The sequence below is a fragment of the Sus scrofa genome, chromosome 6 (assembly GCF_000003025.6).
Source record: "Sus scrofa isolate TJ Tabasco breed Duroc chromosome 6, Sscrofa11.1, whole genome shotgun sequence".
Classification (NCBI taxonomy): Eukaryota; Metazoa; Chordata; class Mammalia; order Artiodactyla; family Suidae; genus Sus; species Sus scrofa.
Genome location: NC_010448.4, coordinates 157,483,531 through 157,497,887, shown reverse-complemented (window position 1 = coordinate 157,497,887; position 14,357 = coordinate 157,483,531). Strand labels below are relative to the sequence as shown.

Here is a 14,357-nt window from a genome sequence, read left to right as displayed (position 1 = left end):
GCCCCAAAATGAGAGACCAAGAGCCAGGGGTCCCAGGCCAGACTAGAGAGAACTGAGTCCTTATGAAAGGTCACGGTCACCAGGGGACACTAAAATGGGCCATCAGTAACATGTGCAAAGTCTCAACCAGTCCCTTAGCTGCGAATCCCGCCCTCTCCCCACCCACAGCCCACAGAGGGCATTAACTTTCCCACTTGAACAGGGCAGGAAAGTGAGGCTCCAAGAGATGACGAAGGCTCCCCCAAGTCACAGCAGCAGGGCTGGGGCTCAGGCAAGACCGCCTCAGATCTGATCCATCCTTCTTCCTGCCACACATCATCTGGTTCTGCAACTCTGCTTCCACCCTCATCGTTTCCTTGTTTGAGCATTTGTCTTGGAGTTAGACAACTTTTCACCTGGCCGTCTGAACTCCGCTCCTTTGATTCTACTGAAGTTCCCTGTTGAGACGCCCAGCCTTGTCCGGGCTGTTACTCAGGCCACAGTCCTGGGTGGTCTCTGTTTCTGCTGAATGCCCTTAGAGTGGGAGCAGGAGCGGGTGCAGGTGTGGGTGTGGTGGGGAGCAGGGGGGCAGGGCTATGCTGGAACAGGGAGAACCTGCAGCAGGCTGGCAGAAGTCTCTGGAACAGCCAAAGCGGGCCAACCAATCCCCGTCTGGGCTGTATAATGACACTGTCAGCTGGCAGCAGTAAAAACCAGGCATCTGCCACAGGCCCGGCTCTGTGTGGGGGGTTTAACAAATGGCATCTGCTTTGTCCTCCTGACAAGGCGTTTGTCAGATGAGGAAATTGGGTCTCAGAGAAGGCAAATTCTTCACACGCGTTTGTCGCCCTTCTCTGCTGGTAATAACAGAGCAGAAGGCAGGGCCCAGCTGAGTGTTTACGGAAATGTGCTCGAGCAGTGTGAATCCCGAAAGAGGCCCCTCTTGTCCAGACCAGAGCTCTCGAGCCTGGAGTCCTGCCCTGGGCTCTGTGGGGCCAACCACTCCGGTGGCTCAGAAACATCCGCTTCCAAAGGATCACACTGTCCCTTCTACCCCAGGCCCCCTGTGACATGCTCAGAGAGGTCCGCGTTTACTCAAAGTTTCAATCCTGTCCTGCTCCTTAACTACCCGTGCCCCGCTCTGGGGCAGTGGAATTGCCTTTTATTTCCCCCAAACAGCCCCGCTTGGTGCTCTTGGCGACACCTCACAACACGGAGCACAGAATGCTGATGCTCAGGCCTCACTTTTTATGGTGACATGAATGGCTAAAGGTGTTGACCTGGGAGCCGGACAGGTCGGCGGGGGGGGGGGGGGTGAACCCCAGCAGTGTAGGATTTAGCAGCTGTGTGATCTTGGGCAAGTTTACGCACCTCTCTGTGCTTTAGTTTCCTATCTGCAAAATGTGGCTTGTAAGAGTACCCACTTCATACAGCTGTTGAAGGACTAAATGCCTTACATCTACGAAGCATTACGACAGAGTCTGAGCACCTATCAGGGCCACAGAACCGGACTGGAGAGGAGTATCTGAAATGAAGTATCCCCGGGGGCGCCACCTCCCAGGGGGCATTACTGCCCGGGGCAGGCTGGTGAGGACAGCCCCGGGCTCTGAACTCACCGGTGTGCATCGCACGAAGCTGCCATCAGCCAGCACCAGCTCGTAGGCCGTACAGATGTGCTGGAACAGGCCGTACTTGTGGGATGAAGACTCGATGCCTGTGCCCATGATCAATCCCCCTGCAGAGACAGGCGCGTTAGCCCAGCCGGGCTGGAGAAGGGCGCCTCGCCCGAGGGAGCCGGGGATGCTCACGCCATCCCAACCCAGAAACCTGTGTGCCCTCATTTTCATAGGGACCGTAATGACAGCGGGGGCTGCATGGGGGAGGCTGTGACCTGTGGGAGCAGTGAAAAGAACTGAAGGTGTTTCCCCTGGAGGAGAAAAGGCTCTGGGCCCTCGGACGCCACAGAAGAAGAGACTAGACTTATTCGGTGTGCTGCACGGGGCAGAACTGGAGCAATGGATACAAGCCACAGGGAAGCAGGTTGGAACCAGAGATTGAAATGTGCTGCCTGATGACGTGAGCTGTTCAGACATGGACTGGCAGGCCATGAGCGTCCTGTTTTTGGAGCTGGGTGAGCAGTGAGAGGGTGACTTCTGTCACAGACGCAACAGTGGTGGCTCCTGAACCTGACAGAAGGTGGGCTGAGGCCCCGCAGCCCTGAAGCTAGGACAGTCCGCGTCCTCACCCACTGTGAGGTCATCCAGCTCTGGCAACACAGGCAGAGTCCAGCCAATGGAGGTCAGCAGGGCGGTCACCTGACCCATGGTCACCAAGGGCTCCACACGGACAATCTGTTGGCACAAGGAGAGAGACCCTGGGTCACGAGGAAGCCGCCAGGCCTAACAAGGGCTTCTGCTTACAGAAGGTGTCATCCCCACTCCCCTCGAATAATCAACATAGGGGTTCCTACACGGCCTTTAGAGCCTCTTTCTAGAACATTCTACTGCCCCCTCCCCTCTTTTTTGGCAGCTCGTGGCATATGGGGTTTCTGGGCCAGGAATCAGATCCCAGCCACAGCTGTGACCCACACCACAGCTATGGCAACAACAGATCCTTAATCTGTGCCAGGTCAGGGGTTGAACCTACGTCCCAGTGCTCTAGACACACCACCAACCCCGCTGTGCCACAGTGGAGATGCCAAGAACATTCCACAGCCTTTAATTACAGTGAATGGGGTGTGCGGCCCTGGGTTGGCTAGTATTTAGTCTTGTCCTTTCAAATACCTTTATACTTAATATTCAGCTCATTTTTCCTCTAGAAACATAAATATTCATTGATTTGAAAATCATTCATCCTAGTTCTTCCAAGTTGCCGACGTTAACACTGGAGTGTCATCTCCTTTCAGTCTTTTTCCACGCAGGTCACTGTTGCTGTTTGTTATGTTTCAAGACAACACACACATACACAAGTACAAAAGCATAGAACACATACTTTTTTTGTCTTGCTTTTAAAAATGTAATGCTATACTATGACCATGAATTGTTCCCAGGAAACATGACTTTTAATGGGTACATGAATATGCCATCAGGCAGACGTCTGCTTCCAGCCAAGATGGAGCAAAAAAGAACCCGATTTACCCTGCTGCCTGGAGAAAAAAAAGACAAAATAGATGAAACAGGAGTTTTCAACACAGTGGATTCGGACAACAAAGCTAATGACTGTGGAGATGGGACACAAACAGGGTGAGCTCTGTGGATGCCCAGCTAACTGTCTGGAGTTAGGCAGTGCAGGGAAGGGGAGCCCAGTGGCCTCTGCGTCGAGGGCCCTAGAAGGCCAAAGGTGAATTGCATTTGCAGCACAGAGTACCGGAGAGCAGAGAACTGCACACAGAGAAAACCGTGAAGTACGGCAAAGGGCCCACTGAATATTCAGCTGAGCACTGACCAGGGCATGTGCACACATGTGAGGAAATTACCTGAGGCCCAGCCCAGGTGAAGAGACACCAGAGAAGAAAACAGGAAACAGTACCAAGGACCCACCCAGAGCAGAAAATCCTATCAGTCTCCCCAAACCAGTCTGGAAAACCTCATGAGTCACAAAGCACTGGAGAGAGTACTCAGAAAGATCCTGCCTCAGCAGCAGGCAATAATTGCTCCTAGATCACCTGCTGCTCTGAGCCCACCTGGAAAATCCAGACCCAACAGGATCAAACTGTTTCTCGTAACATGGTTCTAGCTCAGATCAAAGCTCAGGAGAATTTACAGGGATGCTAAAATATCCAGCACCCAAGAAGGTAAAAGTCATGATGTCTAGAATCCAATCAAAGTTTACCAGACATGTGCAGAGGCAGGAAGATGTGACCTATGATAAGGAGAAAAACCAGTGAATCTGCTGTGATAAAACAGACCCAGAATTGACCCAGATATTAACATCAGCAAACAAGGACATGAAATCAACTATTGTTACTGTATTCCCTCTGTTTAAAGAGTTAAGTAGAAACATTTAGAAGATAATGAAAAGATCCGAATCAAATTTCTAGAAATGAAAACCCCAATGTTGGAGATGAAAAACACATCGGTTGGGATAGATGGCAAATTAGATGCTGCAGAAGACGAGTAGTGAATTTAAATACACAGCAATAGAAACTATCCAAAGTGAAACACAGAGGGGAAAAAAAAAACTTTTCATGAGCAGCCTATCAGCGGCCTGAGCTGCGGAACAACTTCCAGTGGTCTACTATATGTGTAACAGCAGTCCTCAAAGGCGACAGAAAGGGACAGAAAAAATATCTGAAGACGCATTGAGAACTATGTCTAGATACTCATATTGCAACAGAAAAAAAGGGTGGGGGAAAAATGTATACATGTAAGGATAACTTGATCCCCTTGCTGCACAGTGGGGAAAAAAAAAAAATCTGAAGACCTAATGACCCCCAAGGTTTCAAATGACTCTCAAGTGCAAGAATTGTAAGGAAAACTATACTATGGCACATCATAGTAACTGCGCAAAACTAGTTATAAAGAAAAAATCTAAAAAGCAGCCAGAGGAAAAAAGATAAGGATGAGAAATTTCTTGTTAGAAATAATGCAAGCAGGGAGTTCCCGTCGTGGCTCAGTGGTTAACGAATCCGACTAGGAACCATGAGGTTGCGGGTTCAATCCCTGGCCTTGCTCAGCAGGTTAAGGATCCGGCGTTGCCGTGAGCTGTGGTGTAGATCACAGACGCGGCTCGGATCCCGCATTGCTGTGGTGTAGGCCGGTGGCTACAGGTCTGATTAGACCCCTAGCCTGGGAACCTCCGTAAAAAAGAGCAATAATGCAAGCAAGAAGACATTGAAGCATCTTTAAAGTACTAAAGGAAAAAAAAAACTATCAACCTGGAATACCATACCCAGAGAAAATATCTCTCAAAAATGAAGGCAACTTTACACCCATTAGATGGTACCTGTGTCTAAGAATCAGCAATAATCTGGAGAAAAATAAATTAAGCTATATGGAGTTCCCATCGTGGCTCAGTGGTTAACAAATCCAACTAGGAGCCATGAGGTTGTGGGTTTGATCCCTGGCCTCACTCAATGGGTTAAGGATCTGGCATTGCCATGAGCTGTGGTGTAGGTTGCAGATGTGGCTCGGATCCAGCATTGCTATGGCTGTGGTTTAGGCTGGTGGCTACAGCTCCAATTAGACCCCTAGCCTGGGAACCTCCATATGCCTCGGGTGTGGTCCTAAAAAGACAAACAAACAAACAAACAAATAAAAAACAAACAGCAGAATACACACTTTTAAAAAAGAGCACAAGCAGTATTAACACCAAGTAGACCATATTCTGGGCCATAAAGTAAGTTTCAAAACATTGAAATGCATTCTAATCATATAAAGCATATGTTCTGACAACTAAATCAGCAATCACTAACAAAGATTCCTGGAAACTTTGCCAATATTTGAAACTAAATAACATGCTTCTAAAAAAATCCCTGGATCAAAGCAGACGTCAAATAGGAAACCAGGAATTCCCGCCATGGCTCAGTGGAAACAAATCTGACTAGCATCCACGAGGATGCAGGTTCAATCCCTGGCCTTGCTCAGTGGGTTAAGGATCCGGTGTTGCCGTGAGCCATGGTGAAGGTCTCAGATGAGGCTCAGATCTGGTGTTGCTGTGGCTGTGGTATAGGCCAGTGGCTACAGCACCAATTCGACCCCTAGCCTGGGAACCTCCATATGCCACGGGTGTGGCCCTAAAAAGACAAAAACAAACAAACAAAAAACAAACCCAGAAAGCAGTTTAAACTGGATGAAAATGAAAAGACAGATGAAATTTTGGGATGGCTCTAAAACAATGCTTAGGGAAAATTTACAGCAATACACATCAATATGAGAGAAAAAGAAAGGTTGAAGTCAATGACCTCAGCTGTCACCTTCAAAAACTAGACAAAGAAGAGTAAAATTAAACCCAAAGTCAGTGAAAGAAAGGCATTAACAAAGATCAAAACAGAAGTCAATGACATAAACAAACAAAAAAATACAGAAAAAAAATCAATGAAATTAAACGCTTGATCAGTAAAACTGATTAACCTCTAGCTAGACTGCTCAGGAAGCAAGCAAAGAGAGCAGACACAAATGACCAGTATCAGGAATGAAAGACGTGACATCTCTACAGATTCCACAGATGTTCACAGAACAGTCAGGGAATAGAACGAATAACTTTATGTCAATCAATTACGCAACTTAGTTGAAATCGACAAATACCTTTAGAGACATAAACTGCCAGAGCCTCACCAAGAAGAAACGAATAAGCTGAAGAGCCCTATATCTATTTAAAAAAACAACTTAATTTGTAGTAAAAAATCTGCTCATGAAGAGAACTCCAGGCCCATATGGCTTTACTGGTTAGTTCCACTAATTATTCAATAAAAAATACCAATTCTATACAAACTCCTCCAGAAAAATAAAAAGGAAGGAGTACTTCCAATTCATTCTTATGGACTTATTATCATAAAGCTACAGTTATCGAGACAGTGTGTTAGCCTCATCCAGATGGACAAATGGATCAATAAAACCCTAAGAGCCCAGAAACAGACCTGCGTACATGGCTGACGGATTTCAACAAAGGTGCAAGGGCAATTCTGCGGGGAGCCGAGAAGATGCAGGGACTCAAAAAAAGGACCTTGCCTGACGGCAGAAAAACCTGAAGGCAGGCTCCTAACCAAGGAAGGGAGCTCACCTGAACCGTACAAGCCCAACGAAGGTGGGCTTCTGGTCAGGATGAAAGCCTGCCTGTAGGGTACACGCCGAGGGCAGGCCTCAGATTACACAGCTCTCATGTTGATGCTGATGGGGAAGAATTGGGGCTTTCCTGGGAAAACAATTTCCATGTTTGCGCTGGAGAACATGGATTGTTTCTCGGGTGACCTCGTCTTTCCTATTGTTTTATTTGTTATTCAGTTTTTCCTCAGTCTTTCCTGATTATTTGCTTATTATTCTTATTTCCCATTCTTATTTTCCTGTGGTGATTTGTGATTTAACAAAATGACAACAATAATATAATAAGAATTTCATCCTGAAGGACTTCCCCCTATTGAAATCCAACTTAATTAAAACCTAGTGTTTAACTACTAACTAGTTATACAGTAAACTTTAGAGTTAGGATTTTAATGAGGTTCATAGAAGTTAGACATATATTATTCATGACCAAAAGACACCTAGCTATGAGTTATAAAAGCTTTTAAGTGATAGCTAGTTATTTGGTTTATATTTGCTTACACTGTCTCCCTGCCATAACACTTTAAAAGATAAGCACCAGTCTAAAAACAAGATTTGTGAATGCCAAATTCTTGTGTCTGTGACCTCTTCAACTTGTGGAGACTGGCTGGCCATGGGATGATTTGTACTGAGTCTCCTCCTCTCCACATGATGTATTGTACCTAAGTGCCCTTAAATTGTACTCACTAAATTTAGTTAAGATAAAGATCTTAAAACGTGATGCATAGCTGCTGTACCATGTAAAAGTTAACCGATGTACTTTTAACACTATGATGTAATCTGTAGTTAGAAACTGTCTATATAATCAACCACTTATGCCAATAAAATTTGAGCAGTCCAGCGCCCTGAAAGAAGGGACAAAGAGCCTGTCTCCACTGCAAAAGCCGACGCACGTCCCTCTCCTTTGGGAAAAGTGTACACTCCCTGGCCGCCGGAGCTGGCCTCCGGCACAATTCAGTGGAGAAAGGGGTGTCTTTTTCAACAAAAGGGGCTGAACAACTGGAAATCCACATGAAAAAGTAATTTTTTTAACCCATATCTCACGTTCCTATGCAAAAATTCCTCAAAAGGGATCATAGTTCTAAAAGGTAAACCCTAAAACTCTAATACTTCTAGAAAAAAACCTTTGTGCCATGGAGTAGGGCAAGATTTCTTAAAAAAGACATCAAAAGTACAATATATAAAAGAAATTCATACAGGAGTTCCCATCGTGGTTCAGTGGTTAACAAATCCGACTAGGAACCATGAGGTTGCCGGTTCGATCCCTGCTCTTGCTCAGGGGGTTAAGGATCCAGCGTTGCCGTGAGCTATGGTGTAGGTTGCAGACACAGCTCGGATCCCGGGTTGCTGTGGCTCAGGTGTAGGCCAGCAGCTACAACTCTGATTAGACTCCTAGCCTGGGAACCTCCACATGCCATGGGAGCGGCACTAGGAAAAGCAAAAAAAAAAAAAAAAAAAAAAAAATGCATACATTGGACTTCAGCAAAATTCAAAACTTCTGGTTTTCAAAAGACAAGCCAAAGACTGGGAGAAAATACATGTAAATTATTTATCTTATGAAGGCTTGTTTCTAGACTATATACTAACCAAATAACCTGATTAAAAATTTTGGCAAAATATTTAAACAAGTACTTCAGCAAAGAAGATACATCAATGGCAACTATGCATATGAAAAGATGCCCAAGATCATTCATTAGTCATGAGAAAAGTAAGAGTTAAAACCACAATGAGCTACCTACTACATACCAACTGACTGGCTAAAATGAAGACTAACCAAACCAAGTTTATGATGATATGGAGCAACTGGAACACTTGCAGGAATATAAGCGTATCTACTACCGCAGAAATAACTTGGCAGATTCTTAAAAGTACGCCTCCCCCATGACGCAGCTAACCCACTCCCAAGTATTTCTTTTCAAAAGAAAAGAAAGCATATATCCACACAAAGACTGAGCACAAATGTCCCTAACCGCTTTATTTATAATAGCTCCAAACTGGACACAACCCAAATATCCACCAATAAGTGAAAGAGTAAAGAAACTGTGATACATTCCTACAACGGAATACCAAACCATCAAACAGAATGCATTTGTGGTACTTGCTTCAGCATGGCGGGATCTCAAAATAATTATGCCGAGTGAACGAAGGCCAACAAGGTAAAAGAGTACATAATGCATGATTTATTTTACATAAAACTGTAAACAGAAACCAATGTATAGTGATGGAAAGAACGTCTTTCTTGTTTGTTTTTTGGGTTTTGTTTTTGTTTTTGTTTTGTCTTTTTGAGGGCCGCACCCCCGGCATATGGAGGTTCCCAGGCTAGGGGTCCAATCAGAGCTACAGCTGCCAGCCTACACCACAGCCACAGCAATGCAGGATCCAAGCCGCCTCTGCGACCTACACCCCAGCTCACCGCAACGCCGGATCCTTAAACCACCAAGCGAGGCCAGGGATCGAACCCGCAACCTCATGGTTCCTAGCTGGATTCATTTCCTCTGGAAAGCAGGTCTTTATTTGCCTAGGGATGTGAGGGAAGAGGAAGGGCAGGGCCTGAGGAAGGGATTACAAAGGGTCAGGAAGAAACTTTTGGGGTGATGGGTGTCTTTGTTGTCTTGATTATGCGAATGGCCTCACAGGTGGGTACAAATGTCAACATTTATTATCAGTTGCACACCTTTACGTGCAGTTTATGTCAAGTATGTTGATAAAGATGCAAAGGAAAAAAAAAAAGGCGCAGGGAAATCAGTAATTTGTCTGAGACTTCACAACGAAGTGCCATCCTGTGGCTAAACCACATTTAACCACTTCTACTACTGGGTATTGTGTTGTCTTGGATGAAAAATAAAGCTGTGATACAATCTGGGTGTGTGTCTGTGTGTTACATTTGGTTTCAGTTTAATTCCTTTTTTCCTTGAGCCAGGTTTCAAGGAGTACAAATCACAGGCTAGGCGAAAGCCTATGCATAGCTATGGCTATGAGCAAGTGGGTCCCACACTGAGCCACCTCCATAGCCCAGTTTTTACCAGCACACTTCCTTAATGGCAAGAGAGAAACAGGTTCCCTTTTGTCCCTCATTTTTGCCCACGATTTCCCCATCCCTATCTTCCTATGGAATTGCACACAATCAGAGAAGCCCCCTGAGCTCTCAGTTGTCCACCTGTGAGATGGGGCTAGGACCAATCTCCTCCAAAGCTGACGCTCTGCAAGACAGCAACGGTGGGCAGAGCCTTCTGTGACGACGGGGGATGCCTTTGGCTAAATTCAGCTCCCTGTGAGTCATCGGCACAGGGAGCTGGCTCCCACCCACTCCCAGAGCCAGGGAACCAGGCCCCTCTCACCTGTTTCTTGGTGTCCACCTCCAGAATATCCATCAGGTTGATCATGATGTTTTTGTGTGTCTTCTTGTACTTCCCAACCCGCAGCGAGACGGTGAGCCAGCCAGGGCGCCCGGTGCACATGAAGGTCTTGCTGCCCTGCTCCTTCCATTCCCGAACCTGCAACCACGAGAGAGAGGTTGAGCTGGCCCCGCCAGGGATCCCTGCAGCAGCCCACAGCCCTGCTGTGGGGACAGGGAGCTGGGAATGATGCTTTCATTTGTCAGCAAACATTAACCAGGGCACTGGAGGAACAGGATGATGAAAGGCCCACTGGCCTTAGCCTTTGGACCCTCCCTGGCTGGTGAGGCCAACAGGAAAGCCACGTGTTGCCACACCACCAAGCAGACTGAAGAGCTAGAGAACAGGCTCAAAGGGATTCGAAAACATTCATTCTGACTCGGAAGTTCACGACAGGTTGTGCCACGGTCATAACAGCAACCACGTAAAGGATAACCATTTACCAGCTGCCTCCGCCGTGCCAGGCTCCAGCTGTAGTTCGTCTCATTTAATTTGCACAACCACCCCTGGTGGTTGGAATGACCTGCCTCCTTTTGCAGGTGAAGAAAATGAGCAGCAAAATAACTTGCCCATGGTCAGTGATTGGTAAAGGGCAGAGCCCAGATTCGCAGTCAAGATGATCCAACTTCAGGCCCGGAAGGATGAATGGGCACGTGTTCATAGTCAACAGAGTAACAGCGAACACTTAGCGAGGCCTGTTGCGTGCCAAGCCCGTGTTAACCCATATATTACTTGGAAGGGGGAGAGAAGGGGCAGGGGAAGCCAACCAAGCCAGGGGATGCAAGAACTTTTATGAAACCTCTGCTGTGAGTGACTCAAGTGAAAAACACAGAGAGCAAATGGTCCAGAAGATGACAAGGTCCATGGGAGGAAGCGTTCCCTTCCTGCTGAGATGGACAAGGGTAGGGAGGTAGGTAGTTATCTGTGGCTGTGACCTGCGGCCATCCGCTTCCTTTTCATCTGCTTCTAACCCTGCCACCGTTCTTGGGTCCAGGAGTCACCCATCCTCCCCCTGTCCCAGGAAGGAGGGGGCACATGACTGAGGCCACAGTGACCGGTTCTCAGACGGGCTTACGATCCAAATCGAGCCAAGTAACACAGATTCCTGGAGAGGCCCTTTCACGTTCCTGGGGTTGCTAGGCAGCCTGGCTGGAAGCCAAAACTGTTGGGGCCTCTGCAGGGAGGGGGCCTCTCTGAGAATGAAGTCAACTCAGAGGAAAGCAGAGCCAAGAGACGGCCAATGGATGGAAAGACAGAGACAGATCCTGGATACAGTCTGAGCCACTGGTACTCCTGGGCTTTCCAAGACCTGGGTCAATAAAACCCCTTTTTGCTCAAGCCAATTGGAGTTCAGTTTTGGGGGTTTTGTTTAATTTTTTGGGCCCCACCTGTGGCATGTGGAGGTTCCTAGGCCAGGGCCGCAGCAGCAACAATGCCAGATCTTTAACCCACTGCACCACCACAGAACTCCTGGAGTTTAGTTTTTATCACCTGCAACCGAGTTCTAGAAGAGGCTACACTGAAGCTGGACCAGCAAACAGTTCAGAGTGGGGGAAGAACTTTGCTACGATCGATAGGTGAGGCCAGGGCTCCAGGGGAAGCAGAGGTGTTTGCATAGAGGGGTTTGCTGAGGAAGGGATTCCTGGGAGCAGGGGGTGAAGGGATGACCAAGCAGACCTTACTCCTGCCTGACTCTGCAGTCCCAGGACTTACGACAAGCTCAGAGGTGTGAGATTGTGGATTGGGAAGGCTGCATGTGGCCTGGAGTGGGAAGTGGGGGGGGGGCACGAAAGCAGTGTGGGGGCCATCAAGCCTGAAACATTGGTTGGACTGGATCCGGCAGGAGCCAACCAAGATTCCGGGCAAGGATACAGTCCTGTGGAGAGGTGCCCTTATGATTACGTGCAGGACAAAGAGAGGCGGGGAGGGCCCAGAGAACGGGTGACTGGTCAAGCAGCAATTATAACACAACACGCTGCATGTGAGGCAACAATAGGACAAGACCTGCAGGGTGGAACGGAAAGGAATGGGAGAAGAAATGGCAGAAATCACACCGACCTGGGTTCTAGCCTCCCTTGTTGTCATCTTAGGCACATGACTTACAATTTGAGCCCCAACATGTCCTATATGCAGAACAGGTACCAGACCTACCCGGGCTGCTGTGAGGATGAGAAATAATGGACATTAGTGGCACAGGGTGTGGCACATGGCACGTCCAGGGCAGAGGGCTGATCTGTCAAGGCCCCTGGTCTTCTGGGCCACAGTGAGCCCTTGGGTTTAACGTAGGTTCCTCAGCAAAAACTGGGCTGCTCTGGCCCAGGCCCCATGGGACAGAGGTGAGTCAGACAGCAGTCTCTGCCTTCAGGGAGCTCACAGCCTGATAAGGGAGACCAGCCGGGAAATCTGAAGACATGGAAAGAGCTAGAAAAGAGGGTGCATTTGGGAGGGAGGATAGGCGGGACTCTGCAGCACAACCCAAGGCAGCCTGAGTAAAGTGCTTCCAGATGCTGCCTTCTGCACCCTTGGCCCAAGCTCTTTCCCTCCTCCTGGGCATGGCTCTCTGCATCCATCTTCACGCTCTTGCCTGCAGCACACAGCCAGCAGCAAACAGAACATGGAGGCTGCTATACCTGAGGCCAGGGAGGCAGCAGGAAACAGAAGCCCTTTGCAACCTGACACCAGTAAGAGAGGAACATAAGGAGGGGCAGAGGAAGCTAAGAAACGGCTGAGGCTCGTGCCCATGCTGAGCAGGCAGCAGGGGCACAGGTTCTATGTGCGCTGACACAAAGGAGGACATACAGAGTTACTGGCAGGTGGACACTGCCTGGTCAAGAGTGAGCACCTGGGGAGTTCCTGTCCTGGCTTCACGGTAATGAACCCAATTAGTATCCATGAGGATGTGGGGTTGATCCCTGGCCTCACTCGGTGGGTTAAGGATCCCGAGTTACTGTGGCTGTGACGTAGGCTGGCAGCTGCAGCTCTGAGTCAACCTCCTAGCCTGGGAACCTCCATATGCTGCAGGTGCAGCCCTAAAAAGCCAAAAAAAAAAAAAAAAAAAAAAAGCAAAGAAAAAAGAAGAAGAGTGAGAGTCTGCCCCAGAGTCTGTGAGGCTCCCCACCCTGGGCTGGTGTTACCTTCTCACTTTAGTTCTCTATTCTAAGCACGTGTTCTCCTTGTTGCTACAGAGTAAACTCCAAACTGAAAGCCCCTCCCCAACCTAGCTCCAAACTGGATTCCCGACCTTCTCCCCGGTTCCTGCTATGCTCACACCTTCCCCCAATCACTCCCCCTACTTCCCAGTCCCTGAAGCCCCTTCCCCTCCTCCCCTCTGCAATCGCCTGGGCCTGCTGAGAGCCACCTGAGTATGGCTCACCTACCCCTACTTGAAGATTCTTTACATCCCTCCAGGTACCTGCACGTGCGCTGCACATAGCAGGCACTCCCTAAACGTCTAAGCAAGGTTCTGTTCAATGCCCCAGAAGGAGATGGGGGCATCACAGGTTTGTTTAGTTCAAATTCCGCTCAGACCTCCTCCGGGAAGCCCTGGCTCCCCGACGCCGCGCACCACTTTGCACCTGGCTCCCGCCCCACCAGGCGCCGCTCACCTGCTTCTGGATGTCCCGCACCCGCTGCTCGTGCTGCCGTGGCGCGCTGCTGAGCTTGAACACCACCCAGGCGCGCACGTAGTAATAAATGTCGAAGATAAGAGAGAGCGGCAGGAGGAAGAGGCACACAAACACCCAGCGCTGGTGGATGAGCACGAACTCCAGCCCCTTCACGCGGACCCAGAGCAGGAAGAGCAGCGCGCACACGGCCAGCGACACGGCAGGCTCCATGGTGGAGCCGGCGGCGCGGCGCGCGGGGGAAGGGTTGCCCACTCGGGCCGTTTGTCACCGCAACCCACTCCCACCAGGCCTGAGCCTGCAGCCGCCCGCGGACTGCTCCGGAGGAGCCAGAGGAATGCCTCGCCCCCTCGCGATTGGCTCGGGTCGCAAAGGTTCGGTGGGCCGAGACCTGAGTGGCGACCAATGGCGAGCCGCGCCAGGGATCGGACCAGGAGCCTTCTGCTTTTATTGGCTGCTGGAGTCAGACCGCTCCACCCTCTTCTCGCGAAGCGAGGGGCGGGGGGAAGCCAGGACCCAGCGCCGGTGGGGTTTACTGCGCTTTGCGGCGCCCTGGGCTGCTGGGCGCTGGCAGCGGGGCGCGGGCTTGCCAGCCCTGGAGA

General features: G+C 49.1%; 1 protein-coding gene across 1 annotated transcript in view; it reads right to left on the bottom strand.

Annotated features, from left to right (window-relative positions):
* The window catches only part of DHCR24 (24-dehydrocholesterol reductase), a 35,267-nt gene extending 21,173 nt beyond the window's left edge, over window positions 1–14,094 (bottom strand). Inside the window, 4 exon segments of the mRNA NM_001243354.1 lie at window positions 1,596–1,714; window positions 2,225–2,330; window positions 10,076–10,231; window positions 13,738–14,094. Of these exon segments, the coding sequence (NP_001230283.1) occupies window positions 1,596–1,714; window positions 2,225–2,330; window positions 10,076–10,231; window positions 13,738–13,968 (612 nt within the window). The 5' untranslated portion in view covers window positions 13,969–14,094.